General features: G+C 38.9%; 1 protein-coding gene across 1 annotated transcript; it reads left to right on the top strand.

The window, feature by feature from the left end:
• Positions 1 to 18,448: 18,448 nt before the first annotated feature.
• LOC134221012 (uncharacterized) lies at positions 18,449 to 20,137 on the top strand. Its single transcript, XM_062700182.1, has 3 exons — positions 18,449 to 18,506; positions 18,569 to 19,657; positions 19,716 to 20,137. Exons 1-3 carry the CDS (start codon positions 18,462 to 18,464, stop codon positions 19,914 to 19,916), a joined length of 1,335 nt encoding a protein of 444 aa, XP_062556166.1. The 5' UTR covers positions 18,449 to 18,461; the 3' UTR covers positions 19,917 to 20,137.
• The last annotated feature ends 3,407 nt before the right edge of the window (positions 20,138 to 23,544 follow it).

The following is a 23,544-nucleotide window of genomic DNA, read 5'->3' on the forward strand; positions in this document are numbered from 1 at the left end:
GATGAAAAAGAACGAACCCAACCAAGCACAGGTGTTGAGAGACATGTGATACGGGGTGACGATCGAATGTAAGCAGCTAAGCTGTGTTACCGGCATCGGCAATCGGCATGGCCGGCAATCAACTGTGAGGTTTCTTGGAAGCGATCGTCTCTGTCGGTGGAGGTGATCGTGCTCTTCTCTTTGAACTGCTCTGCTCTCTGTTGCGGTTTTCTTGTAAGGTGATATTGGTGGCAAGGTTTTGACAGGTGAGTTTTGAGGTGCGCCAGGTGAGTAAGCGCAGTATTGTGTGATGGTGGAGAACGTAAGACTTGAATAAACTAAGCGATGAACCTCAAGCGTTGAGATAGTTGTGTCTGCGTAAGTTTACCGGCGGAGCTTTTTAGTGCAATTGATTGGTTTTATGGCAAGTTTATAATGAAATGTTGTGATATGCTTTTAAAGCTAAACGGATTGTCCATGAAGTTATTCGTAGGTGGATACCTTCCAAAGAGAAACTATATTTTTTTAAATTTGGAAATGTTTTTTTTTTTTATATTTGATGGCCATTTGACATTATTGTAATGTTTGTTTCCCTCCAATGGAATGTGCACAAGTAATGTTAAAAGAAAAATTGTTTTTTTTTCAAATCGATATTTTTTTTTCAATGCCAAATGTTTGAGAAATGCATAAAACGTATAGATTTGGTATCACCCATTTTCAAAAAAAAATGTCTTTTGGAACTAAGATTTTTTTTTTAATTCGATTTTTCATGCAAAATGTTTAATTGCCATGTTTGTTAGTTGTGGATTTTGGATTTTTACCATAGAGCAGTCTATTTTGATGTATACTTTTAGAAAACTCTAACAGATATCGAACTTTGTTCGGAAAATCATTGAAATCAACATCAAGTCTAGTTGTCCCATTGCGTAATTTCTACGCATAATTGTCTCACGGTAAATTCATAATTATGGCGGATTCTGTTATTTTATGGAGCAACACGTATTGAAATAGTATTTTCTGTTTAGGTCTTCCAATATTAGCCTGTTCCACTGCACAGTGTGCAAATTCGAGCCAAAAAACGGACGCAATTCAACCACGGTATGTACATATCTGGAGATTACCTTAAAAAAATCACAAAAATCAAAAGAATCTGATGGTGCCGACCCCTTTGCCGTTAGAATACTGAAAGTGTCCTATTTTGTCCAATTTCCCCTACAAATAGAGGATTTTGCTAAATCATATGTTCACATCAATCGAAAAGACAGGGAAAACCTTGACTTGTGTTATGGAAATATCATAATAGGCCTCCCATATATTTTTGAACACGGATAAGTGTCTCATTTTGTCTAATACCCCCTATAAAATGCTTCAGATGATACACATTTAAGATTCGAGGAGATCATCAAATGAGTTACTGTCAGTTACGGAATTCAGGACGATCAAATAGTGTTATCCTCGGACAATTCACTGGGAATATGTTTAGTGTCTGTTTTTGTCTGATGCCCCCTATGATTTAAAAATATTTTCAAAAGTATAACATCAAATCAATTTTTATTTTAGGAAAATGTACTAAAATCCTTGAAGACTATTGTAGGTATATCAAAAGGCTATTCCTTTTTTGCATGGTCTCTTCAGTGTCCAATTTTGTCCAATATCCCTTATACGTTGAACCGTTTTTATCAGAACACACAAATTGAAAGCTCGGGAAAATTTTGTGAAAATCGGCGAATTATCTGGACAATGAAATGTGACTTTTCCTAGGAGGTTGAATAGTGTCATAAGGGATATTGGACAAAATTAGACACTGAAGGAACCATGCAAAAAAGGAATAGCCTTTTGATATACCAACAATAATCTTGAACTATAATTGATTTATTTTGTTATACCTACAATAATCTTGAACTATTATAATCTAAACTATTTCATGAGCATGGTCGCACATTCTGTTTTGTGGGTGAAAAATAAGAACGATTTCAATAAAATTAAGTCTCCTGAAAGATCATGTGATGTAATAATCTTATATTTCATTCCGGTTGTCCGTCAGCAATGAAAATTAGTGTTCAATTTTAAATGCCATTTACTCATTTGTCGTTTTTTGAATTTGGTACTAGCATGCGTAGAAAGTGCATGAAACTTCAAGATCTGGTGTTAGGCATATTGAATTTTTTTTGGAAGACGCACGGAAAATTTTTGGGACTTTTTATGTCTTTCAAAAAAATTGTTTATGTAAAGCGGGCTTGGTAGTCATATGGCTACTGCTTCTGCATCATACGCAGGAGGTCGTGTGTTCAATCCCAGGTCCGTTCCATTTTCCTACTTTGTATCGTTCTCTATATTCCTCATGTTCTAGAAACCGCTAGAACCTGGAAATGGACATCCATACCGTTTCCATTTTCTATTCCTATACCTTATACTTGAGTATTCTAGCAGTAATCTGCTAGAATTGGAAATGAACTGAAAAGCTCGTTTCCTACATCCAATTAGAAATTCCATCAGTTGCCTTCTCCTATCTACTACATTGGCAGCTCGTTAACCAAGACGGACCTCTGCCTCTCGAACCCTAACCCAAAAATTCCAACAAATTCCGCATGAACTCGTGGCAAGTGCAGAGGTATATTCGGCTTGCAGTGGGCGAGTGATTGCATCATCATTTCCTTCCCCCTCCCTACATTGACTTGCATTCTGACGTGGCAGGCGCCAGTATGACCTAACAAATGAGATCACCAGTACTTGTACATTGAAGATGTGTGCTAGTCCCAAGCAAACATCTATTGGTTCCCTGTGCAAGAACAGCTAATCTGGTCATAATGGAGTGGCAACTACGAGCAGTCAATCAAGCTCAAGCTTTCAAAAAAATTGTTTATGTAATAACACCAGATCTCAACGTTTCATGCATTTCTAAGACATTTGGCATACAAAAAATCAATTTAAAAAAAATATAAGTCTAAAAAAAATTTTTTTATGAAAACTTTTTTTTTCGAGATAACATCAAATCTCGACGTTTTATTCATGCGTGTCTAAGACATTTGACATCAAAAACAAAAAATTTGATTCCCAAAAAAATTCTGAGTCCCATTTTTTTTTAAATTCCCATAGATTCATTTTAGACATAAAGTCAAATCAAAATTAAATTTTTCGAGATAACATCAGATCTCGACGTTTCATGCATTCGGCATAAAAAAAGTCATTCGGCATAAAAAAAAATCGATTTTGAAATATTCTTGTACACCACCCTCCACACCTAGCCGCCTCCCTCCCCACTAAGAAATTGTTCGTGTTTCAAAACAGTCAATCTTTGACCGCTTTGGTCAAAAACTTAACGGAGTCCGAGTGAGCTAAAATTTAGCATAGGGACTTTTTTTCCAGTAGATAAAGTTTTTGACCACTACTCGATTTTGAAATTCGAAAAGTCGATTTGCATTGGTACCCTACTGTACACACTATTGTGATACCCTGACACTTTTTTACGCGGATTTTGGAATCTACTCATTTTCTTCAAAAAATCCTTTTTACTCATTTTTAACGCGATTTTTATACGCTGGTTTTGTTAGTTTATAAACAATATCAAAAATAAAATTAAAAAAATGGTTCTCAAAATCAAATGCTTTTGTTGACAAAATCGAATGGCTTTTTTTAATATTATTTTTTTTCTTTCTGTGGATTTTGAAATAACTTCAGTTCTTCACTTTTCTTGATATTGCCAACGCCAATGGAGCAACTGGCAAAGGTGGTGGCTGAAAGCATTGACCCTCAGGTCCAACCTTGGGACCTTCCGCAAGCAGATTGTATTCTCTACATAATAACTGACAAAGAAAATTATAGCTACACACTAAAACAAAACGTTGAAACTTGGTTGGTAAATAAAAATAAAATAGTCGACAAAACAGGACAAAGGACATCAATCATAATCACGAGTTTTTTTTATTTACCCGACGTTTTGACAAGGGAAAAAAACTATTTAGAGTGGAGGATTTCTACAATTAGCTGATCAGAGCGTCTGTTAAACGATGTTAGTATTCAGAACATATTTTATGTATGGTGCCCTGTAAGCTTGGTCACTGACGGGGGTGGGGATTTACAACCCTGTAAGGACCAGAGAGGCCTGCACACCTCCGTTGCTGGAACTTATACCCTGGTTGGGGTGTCCGAAAGGTTCAAGCTGGAGCTAGATCTGGTGGTACAGTCCTCCATCTTTGAGAAAGCAGATGAGGACAGATAGGCTAGCGCACTATGGGGCTTCCCATACAAACTGGCGAACAAACATATTTTCTTCCTTTTTTCGAGCTTATAAGACGTTTTTAATGTTGTCACAACAGGAAAATGTTGTTAAGTATCAATTCCAGTCATTTCGCGACCAACTTTTGTGGCTGACTTTTAAATTTAAAAATACATCTAATTTTCAGTGTTTTGTTTTTTCATTTTTTTTTCCTTCATGATATCACGATTTTCGTTAGTAGGACATGAAAGCTCTTTTAATTATATTTACAATGCTATATATAAACCTCGGTATCGTATCAGAAACAACCTTCCAAAAACTGGTATGTAGTACAGCAAGAAATTGAACAGGAAAACCGCGTTTTTTACCTTTTCTCAACTTTGATAACGAATATCTCAAAAACTATACCTTGTAGGGACCTGAAATTTTGGGGTTTTCTTATCTTGTGTACCCACTTTCGAAAAAAAAAAATGTGAAACAATTATTGATGAAAGTGGATTTTCCGTTTAAAGTCCGCCTAAATCCCTATAGCGTAGCGGTATCGCCAGCAAAGGCATCTCGTATGGTTGTCAGTATTCCATAGCTGGAGCGGGAAATGTCAAACTTTGGACATCGGCAAATCACATGATCCACTGAGTTTTGTACTTCGCAGATGTCACAAACGGTCCGTAAAGACCTTCCACCGAAATTATGTGGGAATCGGGTGTGTCCGGTGCGGTGGCAGGAGATGGCTTCTCGAATAGAAGTCGAATGCTGTTATCAAAGGACTCCCAGTCGGCTGCATCATAATGCCTTCGCGGCCTCTTGAAAGTGGTAGGGGGAGAGTGGTTGGCAGTGACCTGAATTGGTAAACTGGCTTCCATAGAAGCAACCTCCCAACCTTCCGGCTGATGGTAGTCACGGTGGTGGCCGAATGGCCTTTAAAAAAGGTGGGTAAACAATCGTTTAGGGGAACTGGATCTGCCTCTTCGAAAGCTTCGAGTAGGACAACACCACGGGGGTCCGACTTTGTATCTTCCCAGGTCAGATGCACGTGGTTGGCGTTCAAATCATCCAAAAGAAGACAAGGGTACGGGGTCTCACTGATGATGTCAATCATCTTTTGTTTGATGGTGGAAGCGTTCCACAGGGGACGTTGACATTCAAAATGCTAATAGAAATGCTACCTCAGAGACAGACTCCAACGACTTGGAGGTCTTCACGAGACTTAAGAATGTCAAAGGAGATCTCCCGGAGGATCCCAATCACCACGGAATGCCGGATATTGGTACCTACCTTCATTTATTTAGTATACATCTAAACAGATAACACTGAATCAACAATTTGACGCCACAATACACGGTTCAAGGCCGCATCTCTCCATCCTCAAATACGCCCCACGCTCGCCAAGTCGTTTTGCACCTGATCTGCCCATCTCGCTCGCTGCGCTCCACGTCATCTCGTACCAGCTGAATCGGAAGCGAACACCATCTTTGCAGGGTTGCTGTCCAGCATTCTTGCAACATGCCCTGCCCATCGTACCCTTCCGGCTTTAGCTACCTTCTGGATACTGGGTTCGCCGTAGAGCTGGGCGAGCTCATGATTCATTCTTCGCTGCCACACACCGTCTTCTTGCACCCCGCCAAAGATGGTCCTAAGCACCCGTCTCTCAAATACTCCAAGTGCTTGCAAGTCCTCCTCGAGCATTGTCCATGTTCCATGTCCGTAGAGGACAACCGGTCTTATAAGCGTCTTGTACATGACACATTTGGTGCGGTGGCGAATCTTTTTCGACCGCAATTTCTTCTGGAGCCCGTAGTAGGCCCGACTTCCAGCTAGCTAGCTTTTCCGGGCCCATCTTGATGAGCTCAGCTCCGATACCATCCTGCCTTACCAGCTGCTTTATTGATCTTTAGCTGTTGGATGGCACCCTTAACTTCCCTCAAGGTGGGGGCTGGTTGGCTGGTTGGCTTCGTCCGCTGAAGTGACGTAGTCATCTCCTCTGCTGCCTTGACCTTCACTGCCTGTACTCTCAGCGCCATTCAAATGTTCCTCGTAGTGCTGCTTCCACCTTTCGATCACCACATGTTCGTCCGTCAAGATGCTCCCATCCTTATCTCTGCACATCGCGCCACGAAGCCTTTGCGGAATGCGCACAGCTGTTCCATCTCCTCGCACTCCGCTTCTTCCAGGCGGCGTTTCTTCTCCTGAAAAAGGCAGGTCTGCTGTCTCCGCTTCCGTCTATAATGTCCCACGTTCTGCCGGGGACCTTGCTGCAGTGCGGGCGGTCGCTGCGTTCTTCTCTCCCAGAATCTGTCTGCAATCTTTGTTGAATCAATCGTTCCGTCAACTTCATCCCATATACCCGACGTTGTTCTCCACTGCGTCGTTAATGGCTGCTTTGACTGTATTCTAGCAGTCCTCAAGAGAGGCCCCATCGAGCTCACCCTCTTCCGGCAACGCTCCTTCGAGATGCTGCGCGTATGCAGTGGCGACATCAGGTTGCTTCAGTCGCTCTAGGTCGTACCGCGGCGGTCGTCGGTACCGAACATTGTTGATGACGGATAGTTTTGGGTGCAGTTTAACCATCACCAGATAGTGGTCAGAGTCGATGTTAGCGCCTCGATATGTCCTGACGTCGGTAATGTCGGAGAAGTGCCGTTCATCAATCAGAACGTGGTTGATTTGTGATTCTGTCTGCAGTGGTGATCTCCAGGTGTACGGATATGGGAGACTGTGTTGGAAGAAGGTGCTGCGAATGGCCATATTCTTAGAGGCGGCGAAATCAATTAGTCATAGGCCGTTTTCGCTCGTCAGCCGTTGAGTGCTGCACTTCCCAATAGTCGGTCTAAACTCCTCCTCTTGGCCAACCTGGGCGTTCAAATCTTCTATGATGATTTTGACGTCGTGGTTTGGGCAGCTGTCGTACTCACGTCCCAACTGCGCGTAGAATGCGTCCTTATCATCATCAGTGCTTCCGGAGTGTGGGCTTTGGACGTTGATTATGCTGAAGTTGAAGAACCGGCCTTTGATCCTCAACCTGCACATTCTTTCATTGATCGGCCACCACCCGATCACGCGCCTTTGCATATCGCCCATCACTATGAAAGCTGTTCCCAGCTCGTGTGTGTTGCCGCAGCTCTGGTAGATGGAATGATTACCTCTAAACGTTCGCACCATTGATCCCTTTCCAACAAACCTCCTGCAGCGCTACGATGCCGAATCCACGGTCCTTGAACACATCAGCGAGTATGCGTGTGCTCCCGATGAAGTTGAGAGAATCGCAGTTCCACGAACCGAGTTTCCAATCGCTAGTCCCTTTTCGTCGCAGTGGTTCGCCGATGGTTCCAGTCCGTACTCTCTTGTTGATTGTTCGTTGCTTATGTTTTTTCAAAGGCTGGCTTGCAGGGCCTGACATCAAACCCCCTAAATTTCCGGAGAACCATTCCTCCTTATTCCCGGTGGACCATGGTGCACAGTTTCACTTAGAGTCCCTCGCTGGCACTCGGACGATGATCAGCCGCCCCTAACATGGAGAACAGACGCTGTTGTGAGCCGATCCTGACATGGAGAACAGACGCTCAGTAAGATGTTCACCTCCGGAGAGGAGCAAACCCCCCTTCTCTGTCAGCATATTACCATAGTTCCCACCGGGGTTGGTTATCCGATCTTCCCTAAGGTTGCTCGTATCCCGGCCAGCACCACGAGAAGATAGGGATAGGAGTTGCTGGGTAAGAGGCTAAGGACCACAAGATGGAGTCTATTTTATTCCTTCAGGTTCGCGAAGTTCCAATGGTACGCTTTATCCAGCATTTGCCGTGCCACACAAGAGGTCAACGGTAATCAACGTCGTGATAGTAGATACTGTTTTTAAGGTATCGGAATAACGTGGCTGAGGCGCCACTCGTCGGAAAAAATTTGATTGAGGCTTGATTTATCAGATCGAGGAAAACTATTTTGGCGGTAGGGGGAAGGTTTTTCAGCATCAGATACGCTTTTCCATCCGGACCAGAAAACTTCCCAACTTCTCAAAAGGTCTGGTTTATTGGGGGATGTAGCAGGTCCGGCGGGCCTCGAAAGTTCCGCAGCGTCTAAACCCTAGTGGCTATGAGCCTTTGTAAATCGGATGGTTAGCCACTTATTGATGCGAGTGATGTAACACACTCCCCGAGTGCATTGGCCACATCCGGCCCATCGGAAATAGTACGGTCTTGCGAATCGATGTGGATGGAGGAAAATCTTCGCTTGTCACTTAGCGCATTGACTTTCTCCCATAGTTCGGCGGTGGACTGGGCCGAATTGATGGAGTCAAGGAAGTCCTCCCACTGCTTCCCATTGGCGTCTTGGATGACCGTTCGGCATTCATAGCGTTTTTGTTTGTAATTTTTCAATGCACTTACCTTTCTCGGATGCTCAAGGGGAAACCTCCTGTACACGCGTAGGCTTTTCTTCTGGCTTTAACAGCACGACGCGTTTCGTCCAACGGCGTGGAGGACGATCTTTGAGAAGTAGGAAAGCGTAAGCGGGGTAGTATGCTCCAATGTGCTTCGAATGCTGCTTTAAAATGACTCCTAGTCAGCTGCATCATAATGCCATCGCGGCCTCAAGTGGTAAGGAGAGCAAGGTTGGAAGTCACCTGAATTAGAAAATGGTTTCTCCCATAGAGGTCGGAAGCAACCTCCCAAGTTAATATGGAAAGGGGGGTTGGCTGATAGTGGTTACATTGATGGTTCAGGGGAACTGGATCTGCCTCCTCGAAATCCTCTAGTAAGGCAACGGGACGATGGTGACGTTGTATCAGTTGTGTTGCGCTGATCAGAAGGGAAGAGAGCGCTTTGGGAGTCGGAGTGGATATCATCGGAGGTATCCGGAAAGGTACTGTTGTAGCCGGGAGTGTCCTGCACGGTCGAGTTTGGGTGATATCTAGACCCGCAGACAGGGCTGACATAAGTAGCTAAATTGGATTTGGTGACATGCTGGCAGTGGCAGGACTTATATCTCGAGTTGGAGTCCCGAGGAGGCTGGGACGCTAGATTTGTTTGGACTTATTAGCCGGATTGGTGTCCACGGAGTGCCAGTAATGGCTGTGTTATCGAAATTGGAACTCATTCAGTAAAGGAGCCATATGACCGAATGTCACGCAATCGATTGACACGTTTACACGAATACCATTTGGCCAAAACGTTCGTAAGGCCGAAAACCGATTTGGTCGAAAGCGACATATAGGCGAACGGGACAAATTGACGAAAAAGTCATTTAGCTCAAATGGTCCTTAGGCCAAATACGTCATTTGGCCAAACAATAGTGCGAAAAAAATGAGTCGTCTCACTTCTCATTTCTCATTTTCACTCATCATTCTAACTTTTTATTTCTCGTTTCTCACCTCTCATTGTTAAAAGTAAAAATGAGAAGTGAAAATGATGAGTAAGAAGTGAAGTGAAGTGACATTTTCAGCCATATGACCTGTTTAGCCAAACGACATTTTCGACGAACCGTTCGACCAAAGGATACATTAACTGACAAATGACCATTTCGGCTAAACAGCAATTTCAGCAAAATGCCCTTTTGGCCACCCACTCAACAGAAGATTGTATATGATGTCACATAAGATGCTAAAGTGAAGGCCATATAGGTACTTCCCCATACAATATGTACACCCAACCAGAGATTGCAACATTTTTTTTGCAATCTCTCATTAGTTCCGCGTACAGTTTGCCATAATTTGCGACATATGCACAGATTTACATTAGGACATTAGGTCTCCGGTCACGAGAAAATAAGAACTGGTTATGTGTTAGTGTGTCTACATTGAATCTAATTTAACACTCCCCCATCGAGTAGTGAAATGCTGTGTACTTCTACAATTTCAGCAACCTCACAAAAAAATTCGATCAAAGACGGGAATTGAACCCGGACCCTTCACAATTAACACGTCTAGACTGACGCGCTAACCATCTGGACTATTTATCAGATGAGGAACGACGCGACCAAAGGCAATCATAATCCACGTCTCATGCTATGCGGAAGTGACAAGTGGGAGGGTAACAGGGATAGCAATGAGTGATACGAGTGGAATAAGCACCATGCGTATTTGTGTCCTTTTCCGTTATCAAGCTAAATGGAATCGGGAAGATTGTGTGGGTTTAAGTTATATTGCTGTACACGATTTATATACATGTTCTAGGAGGAACCATCGAGATTCGTTTGGATGGCATTCTCTGATCGGTTTGAATGCGAGATTTGATACAAAATTCTTAATACAAAGAATGTCACACAGAATTGTTTTGGGTGTACGTATATCACCTTCACTTTGGGGCCATCCAGAAACCACGTGGCCATATTTTTAAAGATTTTCAACCCCCCCCCCTCCCCCCATGTGGCCTATCGTGGTCATTTGGCAGACCCCCTCCCCCTTTGACCACGTGGTTTTTTTCAAGTACAAAAAATTAAAAAAAAACTCAATTAACTAAAACATGTGCTTAATCCGATCAATTTTGAAGATAGACAATTTCAACTGATTCAAAATCAAACTAAACCCAGCATGGAAATTATAAATTTTCATGAATTCGAACATTTTGATGATGTTATCATGTTGTAATGTGTATCAGGTATTAGGATATCTATAACTCGCAATGTAATTTGTAATGGTTTTGAAATTTTCCAAAATATCCCCATATTTTTTTTTTTTTTTATTTGTTGTAGGTGATTTTTTTAAAATAGGTAATTATGAAGTTCATCACTGAATATCCCTATAGCTCTGGAGGTACTGGAAATTCTTAAGATATATTAACCTCAGCGAAGAATCTGAACTGAACTCTTACAACAAAAAGATTATCAGAGAATCACAAAGTTATTATGTAATCTTAGAGATGCAAATAAATCCTCCTACTGTTGTTTCTTTTGAGTAGCCTTCTTGTAGAAATTCCAGTATTGTTTTCAGAATCATCAAATTAGTTTACCTTCCAATATTAATAGGTTTTTCTAATGGTATACAAGTTTTATTCAGAATCTCAAAACTCTCTTCATTATGCCAAGATTCTATGATTCTAATCAGAACCGTAACACAATGTCCTTTATAATCCTTTGCCGGAATTATACAGTTTTGGCTTAAAATGCAAGTTTTCATTTTAGATCTACAGTCTTTAATATTTTTGGGTTCTTTTTGGTATTCTAGAATTTATTGTTATATTTTGGTAGGCCAAACTGCTCTGAAGTACATATCCTCGAAAGTATCAAAAATCATGTCAAGAAACAAAATGTCCTAAGACATGATATTACGGAGTTTTGAAACGAACCGATCAACCAAGTCCTGAACGATGTATCCGTGCATCGTTAAGCATCCAAGCAGATCCATTGAGCCGATGCGATTTCACATATTACTCAGCCTAAAATTTTTTTAAAAATTTCCATAACAATTAGGAAATTTCCAATAAAGAAATCATGGTATGAGCAATAAAAAAATATTAAATTTTCTACAAATAATGCAAAATTTACATAAACAATAGAGAATTTTTCACAAAACAAAAATAAATCTCGCGCTTAGTTTCATAGGGGCGTAACTGTATTGATCGATTTCTTTTCGTCGATGTTTTCTTTTTATTATTGTACCGAATTACGCTAGTTTGTCGATGATTTAATGGTTTGGTGTGATAAAGGATGATTGTATCTTGCACCAGAATCAATAATCACGGTTGTAGCTTTTGAAATAATTGAGTTATTAACAAAATGTAAAATCGATTAAGAGAAATCGATCAATACAGTTACGCTCCTATGAAACTAAGCGCGAGATTTATTTTTGTTTTGTGATACCCTGATTTCATATTGGCAATTTCCTATTTTATTATGGAAAATTTCTATTTTTTTCTTTATTAAAGAGATTTTCAGTCCAGAGCTGGCTCATCTCTCAAAATTTCTAATTCTTCATTGAAATTTTATTTTGATATCGACTCGTGGAAGCCAATGATGACATACTAAAAATATTTTATCGGTCACTCTGATGGTTCTTTCGAATAAATTTCCAAGGAACTTCTATTCCACATCTCGAATATGCTTCAGTCAATGGTCCTTTCATAAGCGACTCATAGAGGAATGAATGTATTATAGACCAATTATTATTTTGGAGTTCGGATCATTCGATTTATCCAATTAACCAACGTATTAATGATGTATGATATAATATCCCAGAAGGTTGATATGACTTCAATTATTATTTATACAAGCTACTACAAACACTTTAGGTTATACAAAACGTCCTGGAAGTCGTAATGTTTGAACTACTTAATCATTCAAGTCCGTGAACCCAGTGCTTATAAGGCCCTACAAAAAAGTTTGCGAACAAACCTCATTGTCATTGTGCAACTTGATGTTGACTCAAGATAATTTTGGGTACCATATCTCTTGGATCTCATGTTAATGGAAATTAGGATCATATGCTTAATTCATCGGATTGGGTATATACCGATGATGAGGACATTGCAAATGTCTTGATTGATCTGGTAGATATCGTAAGCTAAACTTGAGAACGTTTTGGAGTACCTTGAGCATCTCGTATGCCTGAATATTAATCACTGGCTTAACGTTCAGGATGACCCATCTTATCTCAGTGCTCAGAATGATTCAAACATTTCAACTTCATTTGCATGCTCTTAGAAGCGAAATCTTCCCAAGGTTTCAGATATCTGAGTTTTCAGGGTCAGTCAAATTTGAGCTCCCACATTTTTTTTCTGTAAAGCCAATATCTAGATGAACAATTTTGCTGAAGAAAATTGTGGCCTTGCTCTCTTTTGGGATTTTATAGACAATCTGAAACGCTGGGCATATATGACCCATTCGTCCTGAAAGGGTTGAGATTTGTTTTGGAATTCAATTTCAATCGTTATTATAACACCATTTTTTAACCTAGATTGTTTTAGGAATCGGAGTGTTTTTTTTTCTGGAACACTGCCACATTTTTTTCATATCGCAGGAATTTCCTTAGTTCTAAGACCCTTTTATGAATTTAAAAAGCATTTTATTTAGAATTTCATTATGATATGGAAATGCTAATATCATCTTCCAAACTTGGACGTACATGTTCATGATAGAATTAGAGGCGAAAGTATAGAATTGATAGTTCCGTTAGGATACGGCAGGCATGAAGAATGTTTTTATAGAAGTCGATTTGAAAGCGAGCGGAGGGCAATATTTGTGATGGCACATATCACACGACCTTTCTTCTGCCAAGCTCCCGTATGAAGAAGGAGGGAAGAATATCAGTGTGGAAGCTGATATATCTCCACTGGCAATTTCATGTTGATTTTTTAAACTCTTCGGAGTCTCCACGGAAAAATCTTTAGAATTTCAACGACATTTTTTCCGAAATTCTGTGGAAGAGTTCCGAAAAATGTCGATAGAAATTTTGAAGAACTAGAAGAATCCGTAGAAGGATCCGAAATGCATATTTACGATGAAAATTCCAATAAACATCAAATTCCGAAGAATTTCCAGTATAAATTCAAAATAATAAAAAAAAAATCAAAATCCTGGGCAAGATTTATTTTTTGAAAACCCAAAGATTCTTTTGGAGATAATCCTTAGACTCATCTGTGGAAATTTCAAATAATGCCTCGAAAAAAATACTTGGAAAATTAAAAAAAAAATGTGATAGAATTCACAAAGAGCATAAAAAATTATTCCGGAAAATATTTTGAAAAAAAAAATATGAAAATTTGAAAAAAAATCCAAAAACAACTGTTTCATGTGGCATTGGCTGTTTAATATCTCTTGGAAATTCAGAAGAATTTTTCTTGAAAAATGTTAAAAGTCTTTTTCTTCTTCTTCTATGGCTCCACATTCCAACTGGAAGTTGGTCTACTTTTCAACTTAGTATATTCTATTAGCATTTCCTCAGTTATAAATTGAATGCTTTAATATGCCAGCCGTTGCACGATTATATATCTTGTGTAGCAAGTACATACGATGGATACACTATACCTAGGGTGTCGAGAATGTTTCCCACCCGAAAACACCCGGATTGGCAATCCTACGCCTTTGCTCGCAAGGCTAACTGGAGACTGAACATTTTGAAGTGCACTCCTTAAAATGTTCGAAAAACTTCTTTTGGAAATGAAGAAGAATTTCTGGTGAAGATTCGGAAGAACTTGTCGAAGAAATTCATTAGAATGTTAAAAAAAATGAAAATACGAACATGTTTTTCCACCGAAAATTATATGTATTTCCCACGGTACTGTTTTGAATTTTCAGACAGAATTCACATGGAATTTTTATCGGAGTTTTAAGGAAAAAATTTCGGAACTTACACTGGAGATGTTTTGTTTTTTTTCATTAACAATTTGTTGCAAAATTTCCAAGCAAAATTTTTCAGTGAGAATTGTCATTCTGGATGCCAGCACTTTATCAGGATTGTATGAAGTAATGTCAAAGTTTTTACAGGAAACTTCTTTACTGGATTTTTCCTGAATATCCACAAGAAATTCTTTTGAAGTTGTTTCTTAAGATTTTTTCTTGGATTATTGTAAAAACATGATTTTTTTTAAATTGTAGCTGCAGTCCGCTGATGCCAAAAACCATCTGTGGCGAATTTTTTTTTTGTGGAAATTGAGACTGAATCGCAACCTGTTTTTTCGTTTATTTTTTTATGGAAATATGATCTAAGGCTAAGATGGTCAAATAACGCAGATATGCATCGGCGTTGCGACCGACGCTGCGTTACCGGTTTTTCTCGATGCACACCTACGTCTTTTTAACGCTGAGTTGAAAAGACGCTACGTGGGCATCGGCCCTAAGATGCGCTTTGCGTTTAATAATTAAATCATTAAATTTTAATGATTTGTATTTTTTACACCGCTATTGTTATTCACCAAAAGTTTTTCGTGTAAAAAAAACCACGTGGTTCGAGAGCAACACCCCCCTCCCCCCATGTGGCTTATCGTGGTCATTTTCCAAACCCCCCCCTCCCCCCATATATGACCACGTGGTTTCTGGACGGCCCCTTTGGCATCTTATGTTGCATCATATACGGTTTGGTGTTGACTGGGCATTAGGGTGTCCCAAAAAACACAATGTTTGAAAAGTCATGGTGCTCAAGCCTTATATGAAAGAAAATCACATCTGGAGCATTTCTGTAGAACATTCCAAAATTTTAAAAAATAGTTAAGAGGTTCAGACAGAGCGATTTTTGGAAAAAGGTATTTTTTTGCACTTATTGTCGTAGGTTGTAGGTCAATAGGTCGAAGGTCAAAAGGTCGAAGGACAAAAGGTCGAAGGGTCAAAAGGTCGAAGGGACAAAAGGTTGAAACAAAAAAACTGCGTCAAAAGGACAAAAGGTCTTTCGTTTTTATTCCTTCTTTCTTATTTATTTTTACTTTTTCCTTCTATTCTCTTCTTCCTTTTTCCTTCGTACTTGATATGTTTCCTTCCTTCTTTCTTACCTTTATTCATTCTCTCTTCCATATTTCATCTTCTTTATTTCTAACTTCTTTCTTTTTTCCTTTTTTCTTCCTTCCTTCCTTCATCTTTCTTCCTTCTTTCTACCTTTTTCTTCCTTATTTCTTCCTTCTTTTTCCCTTCTTTCTTCCTACTTGCTTTCTTCTTTCTTTCTTCTTTTTTCCTCCTTTCTTCCTCCTTTCTTCCCCTTTTTTCCTTATTTTTCTCTCTTTCTTCTTTCTCTCCTCCCCTTTCTATCTTCCTTTTTGATTCCTGTTTTTCTTCCTTCTTTCTTTTTACTTTCTTCCTTTTTTTCCTTCTTTACTTTTTCTTTTTTGTTTCTCTTCCTTTTTTCTTTTTTCTTCCTTCTTTCATCCTTCTTTGGGGCCGTACACATATTACGTAAGCACTTATGAGGGGAGGGGGGTTTTGGATGGAAAAATCTTACATGGGGGGAGGGGGATCGAAAAACCCAGAAATAATGCTTACGTAACAAGTGTACGGCCCCTTTCTTCCTTTCTTCTTCTCTTCTTCCGTATTTCTTCTTTCTTTCTTCCTACTTTTTTTCCTTCTTTCTTTTCTTTTCCTTCCTTCCTTCTTTTTTATTCATTCTTTCTTCTTTCTTCATTCGTTCTTCCTTCTTCCTTTCTTCCTTTTTTCTTCTATTTTTTCCGTCTTTATTCCTTCTTTCCACCTTCTTTCTTCCTCCTTTTTCTTTCTTTTTCCCTTCTTTCTTCCTACTTCCTTTCTTCTTTTTCTTCTTTCTTCCTTCTTTATTCGCTCTTTCTTCTCTCTTTCTTCCTTCTTTCTCCCTTCTTTCTTTCTTCTTCATTCTTGTTTCCTGTTTTTCTTCCTACTTTCTTTTTCTTTGTTCCTTCTTTTCTTCTTTCTTCCTTCTTTCATCCTTCTTTCTTCCTTCTTCCTTTCTTCCTTCTTCTATCCTTCTTTCTTCTTTCTTTTTTCTTCTTTCTTCCTTTTTTATCCCTGTTACTTCTTCCTCCTTCTTTCTTTTGTTTTGCTTCATTGTGTCTTCTCTCCTTCTTGTTCCTTTCTTCTTTCTTCCTTCTTCTATTTTATTTTTTTCTTTCTTCCTTCTTCCATCTTCTTTCTTTCTTTGTTCTTTTTTCTCCTCTTTTCTTTTTCTTTATTCCTTTCTCTTTCCTACTATATATGTTTCCTCCTTTCTTCTTTTTTCCTTTTCACTTCTTATTTACCTCTCACTTCTTACTTCTCCGTTTCTCACTTCTCACATCACATTTTTCACTTGTCACTTTGTACTTCTTATTTCTTCCTTTCCACTTCTCACTTCTCACTTTTCACTTTTCACTTCGCACTTCTCATTTATATATGCTCACTACTTCCATCTTGCATCTCACTCACAACTCCCATCTCATTTCTTGTCTTTTTGTTCTTTCGATCTTTTGTCCTTCGACGTTATGACACATATTCGACCTTTTGAGCCTTCAACCATTTGTCCATTTGACCTTTTGTCCTTTCGACCTTTTGACCCTTCGACCTTTTGTCCTTTCGACCTTTTGTCCTTCGACCTTCTGACCTTCGACCTTTTGACACTGATTCTTGTCATATATTGGCTACATACTTAGTTTTTTATTTCTGAAGCTCGGCAAAAATCCGAACAGCCATGCGCCAGCAAAATGAAAAACTGATATTCCGGCAATGATGACGTTTGTTAGCTGATTTTCGGCTAGAAATCTCGGGAAAAACATGTTTGCTGGGGTACGGCTGTCCGAATCTCGGTAAAAGTTCAACATTTTGCTGAGATCCCGGTGAAAAAATTAAGGATGTCATACATGGTAATGTACAACTTTGTTGTACAAGAATGGCAAACATTGGTGACGACGGGGAGAACGGTCCAAAATGCACACCTTAAGCTTTTTCGATTTTTCACCAGAATGAACAAGAATACTGAACCATTTCAAGTGTAGATGTAAAATTTACAAACCCAGCTACATTTCACAATGATCCCCTATTTTTAAACAATAAGATGTTCATGACTTTCTAACGAATTTAAAAAAAGTTTCAAAAATAGGCCCGGGGCAAAACGCCCGGGGTTTAAAATGACTCAATTGCATATAAAATAATGGTGAATGCATAGTTGTTGCTTTTCCTTAATGGATTGAACTACAATCTTACGGATGAGGTGGAAGAATCGCAAATTGTTAAATTTGAGTGAATATGAAGGGATTTTGCTTATTCTTTCCAATGGAGTTCATTAATAGATAACTAATTATGAATTGTAGTGGTAATATGCGTTCATAAATGTCCCACAACAGATTATATGAGTGGTTTAATGAGTGAGGCCATTTTGCCCCAGGGGTGCATTATGGACTGTTCTCTCTCCCCTACTTATTAGGCACTTTTACAGTTATTACCTATTACTATTTTTGCATTCACAGGGATATCTGTATAAAATGCGTCTATTGAGTTGACCCATTTTGTTAGTTGATAACCCAAATTTGTAGCAAAATCGAAAGCAACTGATTCCAATAAACATTTCTAAGCCCTCATCCTATATTGCAGATCTGGAACATCCTTTCCAAGATTTTGATCGTTTGGTTTCAAAGTAATAATGAAAGGGCGAATATCTAGTGTTTTCCTATTAATACAACGTATATTTCATTGTTAGCCTGTTACTGCATTAGAACAATAAGTGATGAGCAGGCAATTCAACTGCATCGAAAAAAGGTGGGCGTCCCATAAGTATTCAAAAGTAGTAATCAGTCGTCCCATAATTGATACTGCAGCGCAAACGACACGCGGAAGATGACATTTGCAATTCCCGACGCAAACGAATCTCGTTGCAGTTGCATTTCCCTCCGATCCGTTGCACATTCTTCACAAAATGATCTACTGGAGATATGCAATTTTGTGGTGCACTCTCTGCTTGGTACTTTGGCATCCTAATCATAAAACAATTAAATTCATATTCTTTTTTCCGATATCCCATAGGCACCAATATGGGCGAACCTACCACCAAAAGTGCTAGAGTTGAAGGACTCTCTCATGCATGAAATGCAAGCGCTTCAAAGCGTCATCCCTGGCCACCACCCAGTCGATCACCGAACCGACCACCAGGTGCAAACCATTATGGATGAGTTTCTAGCGCTGAATCAAAACAGCATTGATGCGATTCTACGGGTTCTGGTGCTAATCGATCATGGTTTGGCAAATGCCATTCACGACTGTGAACGCGTTGCTGGACTCCCTTCGCTGGAAAGCGATAATGCGATTTTCGAGTGGGTCACAAAACCACTGCTCTTGAAGGTGCGCGACCTTTGTGGTTTAATTTCTTCGAATGCGATTGATCAGGTGGAAGCGAGCTTGGAAGGGGTGGAGCTCGAAGCGTCCCTCTATAGGCGTAGGTTGGATGGCACCTTGAAGGATATCGCCATTGTTTCCGGTCGTTTGGAGAGTGACATTTTGGAGGAACGGTCCCGTCAGGAAGAGAAAAAGGCTTCGGACCAGCTTAGGCAAGTGAACGAAACGCTGACGGTGGAGTTGGATGCGACTTTTTCTAAATATTCCATGAAATGGATGGAACTGTACAGAAATCTTGCGAATGTGATTCCAGAAGAAATCGTCATGACTTTGGATAAGTACCCTTCGGTTGCAATGGTGTATGATTTTTTCGATTTCTTGGACAATGAAACCGCGGTTCTGCAAAGTGAAATGCACGAGTTGTTGGATTATTGGATAGATTTGGTGGAAGAAGCGATGGATGGAGTATCGAATTCAACTATTGAGACCGATGGATTTCTTCGAGAGTACCCTTTGGAGCTGTTCTTAGAGCACAAAACAAAGCTAGATTGTGTTGCAAGGTACTTCCAAGGCTATGACAGTAGAGTTTTGTATTCAGTGAATAAATATTATCGATGCGTTGATTTTTCTGCGGAAATGAATAAAGCTTTCCGTCGAATTGATACGATTCTGGAGTCAGCAGATAAAGCCATAGAATACATTATGGAAACCTACGTGAATTGCGCAACATTTATTCAACAGTTTCAGAATGATTTACCCCTAGAGGAATGTTTATCAGAAGTAAAAACAATCCCGATGAGAATTTGCGGACAACTAAATTTTAACTTTTTTTTTCCAGATACATGATCTGCTCAATCAAACGCAAGCATTTGTGGAGTATAAATCCGACGAAATTTACAATCACGTGGTTGACGGGATGATGCTGAATGAAGTCACGATTAATGCGTGTCTGTATGCACAAGTCGTGGAAGTGATGTTGCGCAATGGCGAATATTTGGAAGGTCTAGAGTCCTGTTACGGGGACGAAGGGATAAATTAGTACACACATTCCGAAGCTCTATCTAAATGGTGTCGAAATATGAGCATTTTCTGAGGATGACCCCCTTACACATGTTTTTTCAGTATAACTTTTCAGGTCGGTTTTTCACATTTTTGTGGTCTTCTACAAAGTTATTGGGGTCAACATAATACGTATTTATATTAGGGGCCATTCATGAAGTACGTCACGCTTTAATACAAAAATATGACGAAGGGGAGAGGGGGTTGAAAATCACCATTTTTGCGTGACGTACTTTATGGATCTTCCCTTACTGTAGAATATTTACCTTGTAAACTAACAAAGCTATTCAAGTTTTCTCATAATTTTAAACTAACTTTCACCTTAAGTAGCTCCTTCCAAAATGGCGCAGTTGCTTCAGGAGGTATCTAAAAGTCCAAGCTTTCTGCTACAACTGGCATATTGAACACTTTGTAGACAAGAGTGGGTAAGGTATGTTACATTTAGAAGAAGTGTCCAATGTATTGGAGTTCGAAGCACTCAATTTATAAATTACAAGATTACGTTATTTGTTATACAAATCACAAAAATTAGATAATATCTCACAGGAGAAGTTCAGGAGAATGTCAATCATAAATATGACACAAGTATTAAAACGGCCAGGCCCATCGTGCAGGCTTGAGTTTGGGAGAAAATCCAGAACTCCCCGGCAATCAGACTATTTAGTAATAAATAACATGATCAACGAAGAGGTTTGATTCTACGAAAGAAAGAAACGAGGACAGCCGTACCAACCGTTTCACATTCAGGGGGAAAGATAATTGACGAATCTTTGCTAAGAAGATTAATGTACACTCCATGGGTCATCGACGTCTTGGGATGGGACACAGTTTTTAGTCTAGTGCCCTGGCTTATACACTGATGGGCAAAAGTATTCGCATAAATTAAGATAGATTACTATGAAAACATGACGAATACTTAAGTACATCAGTGTATATATAGACCTAGGTTTAAGTGCCATTACTCGCTCTCTGGAACGAGACAAAGAAATAGAAACAAAAGCGATGAAAACACGCGAAAACTCAAGACGATAAAATTATACCATATTTTTACTTACAACATCTCCATATTTTCCGTGCTTGGAGGGTTTTTTTAAATTTTTCCCGTCAAAACACAATTTATAGAAATGGCTTACCACAAATTTTCGGAAAAAGTGAATGAGGAGTGAAAATGAAAAAACGGAATAAAGAATCATCAAGAAAGCCAATTTTATCGGAAAGCCTCGTATATTAAGTTATCATAATATTCCTCAAGACATAATAGAGTGGCTCAAATTTTAATATATTAATCAAAAAAATATATGCATAATAATATGAAATGTATATAGGTACATAACTTATATGATTGCATTAATCATATAAATTAGAATTGTTTGAAATAAGCAAAGACAGATATATTAGTAACAAACTTTGGAAATGGTTATGCTTTCTCCTAATGCTGTAATTAAATTGTTGTTATTATTTGAAACCGTCAGATATACAATTGATATTATCATACAATGATGTGCTAAAACATTGTTCTTCAATTTTTAGTTTATATTTTTATGGGAAATTCTATTTAATATGATATGCGTGTGTGGTACAATACAATGGACTCGTTATTTTGACCACGCATTAATTCGAGCTTCGTTTATTTTAATTTTTTTTATCAAAAGAACTCTTTGAATAAAGTTATATGGCGTAAGCTAACATGCAATAAATATTGGACTTATGGTATTCCTAAAGTTTCGCATATTAGTCCTTTATGAAAAAAAAACATCAAATGGACAAAATGAGAAACAAACTCATATGCTACGTTTTGACAGAGCTAGTGAATTGAACAACTCAGTTGAATTCAATTGACTTGCCAAAAGTTGAACATGTTCAACTTTCTTTTCGTTCAAGTGAATTGAATTAAGAAGTTTACACGTTCCATTCGCGTCCGATTCAAGCGACTTGCGGTCATCTTCCATTAGGGACAAACTGGCTTGGTATTTTTTCAACTTTTCTTGAACAAGCATTCCAATTTAAGTAAAGACATTCCACTAAAAACTCAAAATAATTTTCTTATCAATAGTCAAAATGATTTTCTAATATTCTAGACAGCACTAGAAAAACGCAATTAACATAAGAATATGTACCTACGCAAATTTCAATGAAAAATGTGGTCCCAAAAGCGAAGCTTTCAACTCACACAGAATGCTTAGTGAATGCAAATCTGCGATAGAACAATATAATAAATGTTGGAGACAGTGGCGTAGCCAGAAAAAAGGTGGTGGGGGGGGGGGTGGTATTCGGAACATTTTTTTTTTCGAAAAAAAAATTTCTTCGAAAAAATTTGTCTCTGGGGGGGGGGGGGGTTATGCCCAAAACCACCCCCGTGGCTACGCCACTGGTTGGAGATATGACAGTAAAGATGTCATCGAATAGATGTGAATTGTGCATTCATCAACGCATTAATTTGTAAATAAAAACAGTAGCAAGCAAAGAATAGAAAGTAAATTTGGGCGGGAAAATTATTGTTGGTATTTTCAACTGATCGGTTGCACTGTGGTGGTGATCTTTTTATCTTTAATAATAAGATACAATATCCATCTAACCCTCTAACCATTTAATGATACAATATCCCTCTAAATCACATATACCTACTAAATTTGAATATAAGTATATGAAGTAGGTATGTAATAATGAATAAATTCCTTTTTCATACCACTACATATCACGGAATCATCACACTCCAATTTAAATTAATGAAACATAAATTTCTACAGTTCGTCGTTAACTTTGATAACGAACTAATCGATATATGTTTGTGTAATATATATGCAAGAGAAATTATGCATAAATATGTAACAGTATCGACTGTGCTGTTGAAAACTTTTATGGGCAACATAGTGCTATGGAAAAATAAGATTCATAAATAATTGTTGCATTCATAAAAGTGCAATCATTCAAAGGAATATAAATGTTTGCTCTCACCAAAACTGAAACCCGGCTATTTTCTCCATGGAGCCAGCAGCCCATCCAAGTACAAATCCGTATCTAGACATCACTTTATGGCTGTTTCCGGGAAATCTTCCTGTGTATGCCTTTTGAGGGTGGCGCCATGTTCTTCGCTTCAAACCGCCCTCGCAGCATTTCGGATCCAGCCCAATAATCGGATCCAGAGCATCAAAAGGTTGATTTCTCAGACGTAGATTTTATATTCGATTACTGCTCAACATCAGCGAAAAATTTATTAATCCTTCTAAATGAAGATCGCATCGGCCTGTGAGTGTCCCACATTCAGTCCAGTGACGTTTCGCTTTTCTTCGAAAGATTTATAGCTTGTGCTTCAGTAGGTTAAAAAGAATGTCGTTGTAACATTGGGGTAGATGAAATATTTTGAGCAGAAGATTCCGACAGCCGATAAATAATGACAAAAATGTTAACAACCCTGAGAAACATATGAGCTTTTCTCATGGAAACTCAACAACTTCTAGAATTAGTTACATGGTTAGAGGCATCGATGAATGCCTCATGGAAAATTGCTCGTTAAGACAGCTTGCGGATGACGCCGTTGTCTCCTACACAGGAACAGGGGCGGGCGATATGCAAAGATCATTGCAAGATATTTCAGACAATTTGACTAC

The sequence above is a fragment of the Armigeres subalbatus genome, chromosome 3 (genome assembly GCF_024139115.2).
Source record: "Armigeres subalbatus isolate Guangzhou_Male chromosome 3, GZ_Asu_2, whole genome shotgun sequence".
NCBI lineage: Eukaryota > Metazoa > Arthropoda > Insecta > Diptera > Culicidae > Armigeres > Armigeres subalbatus.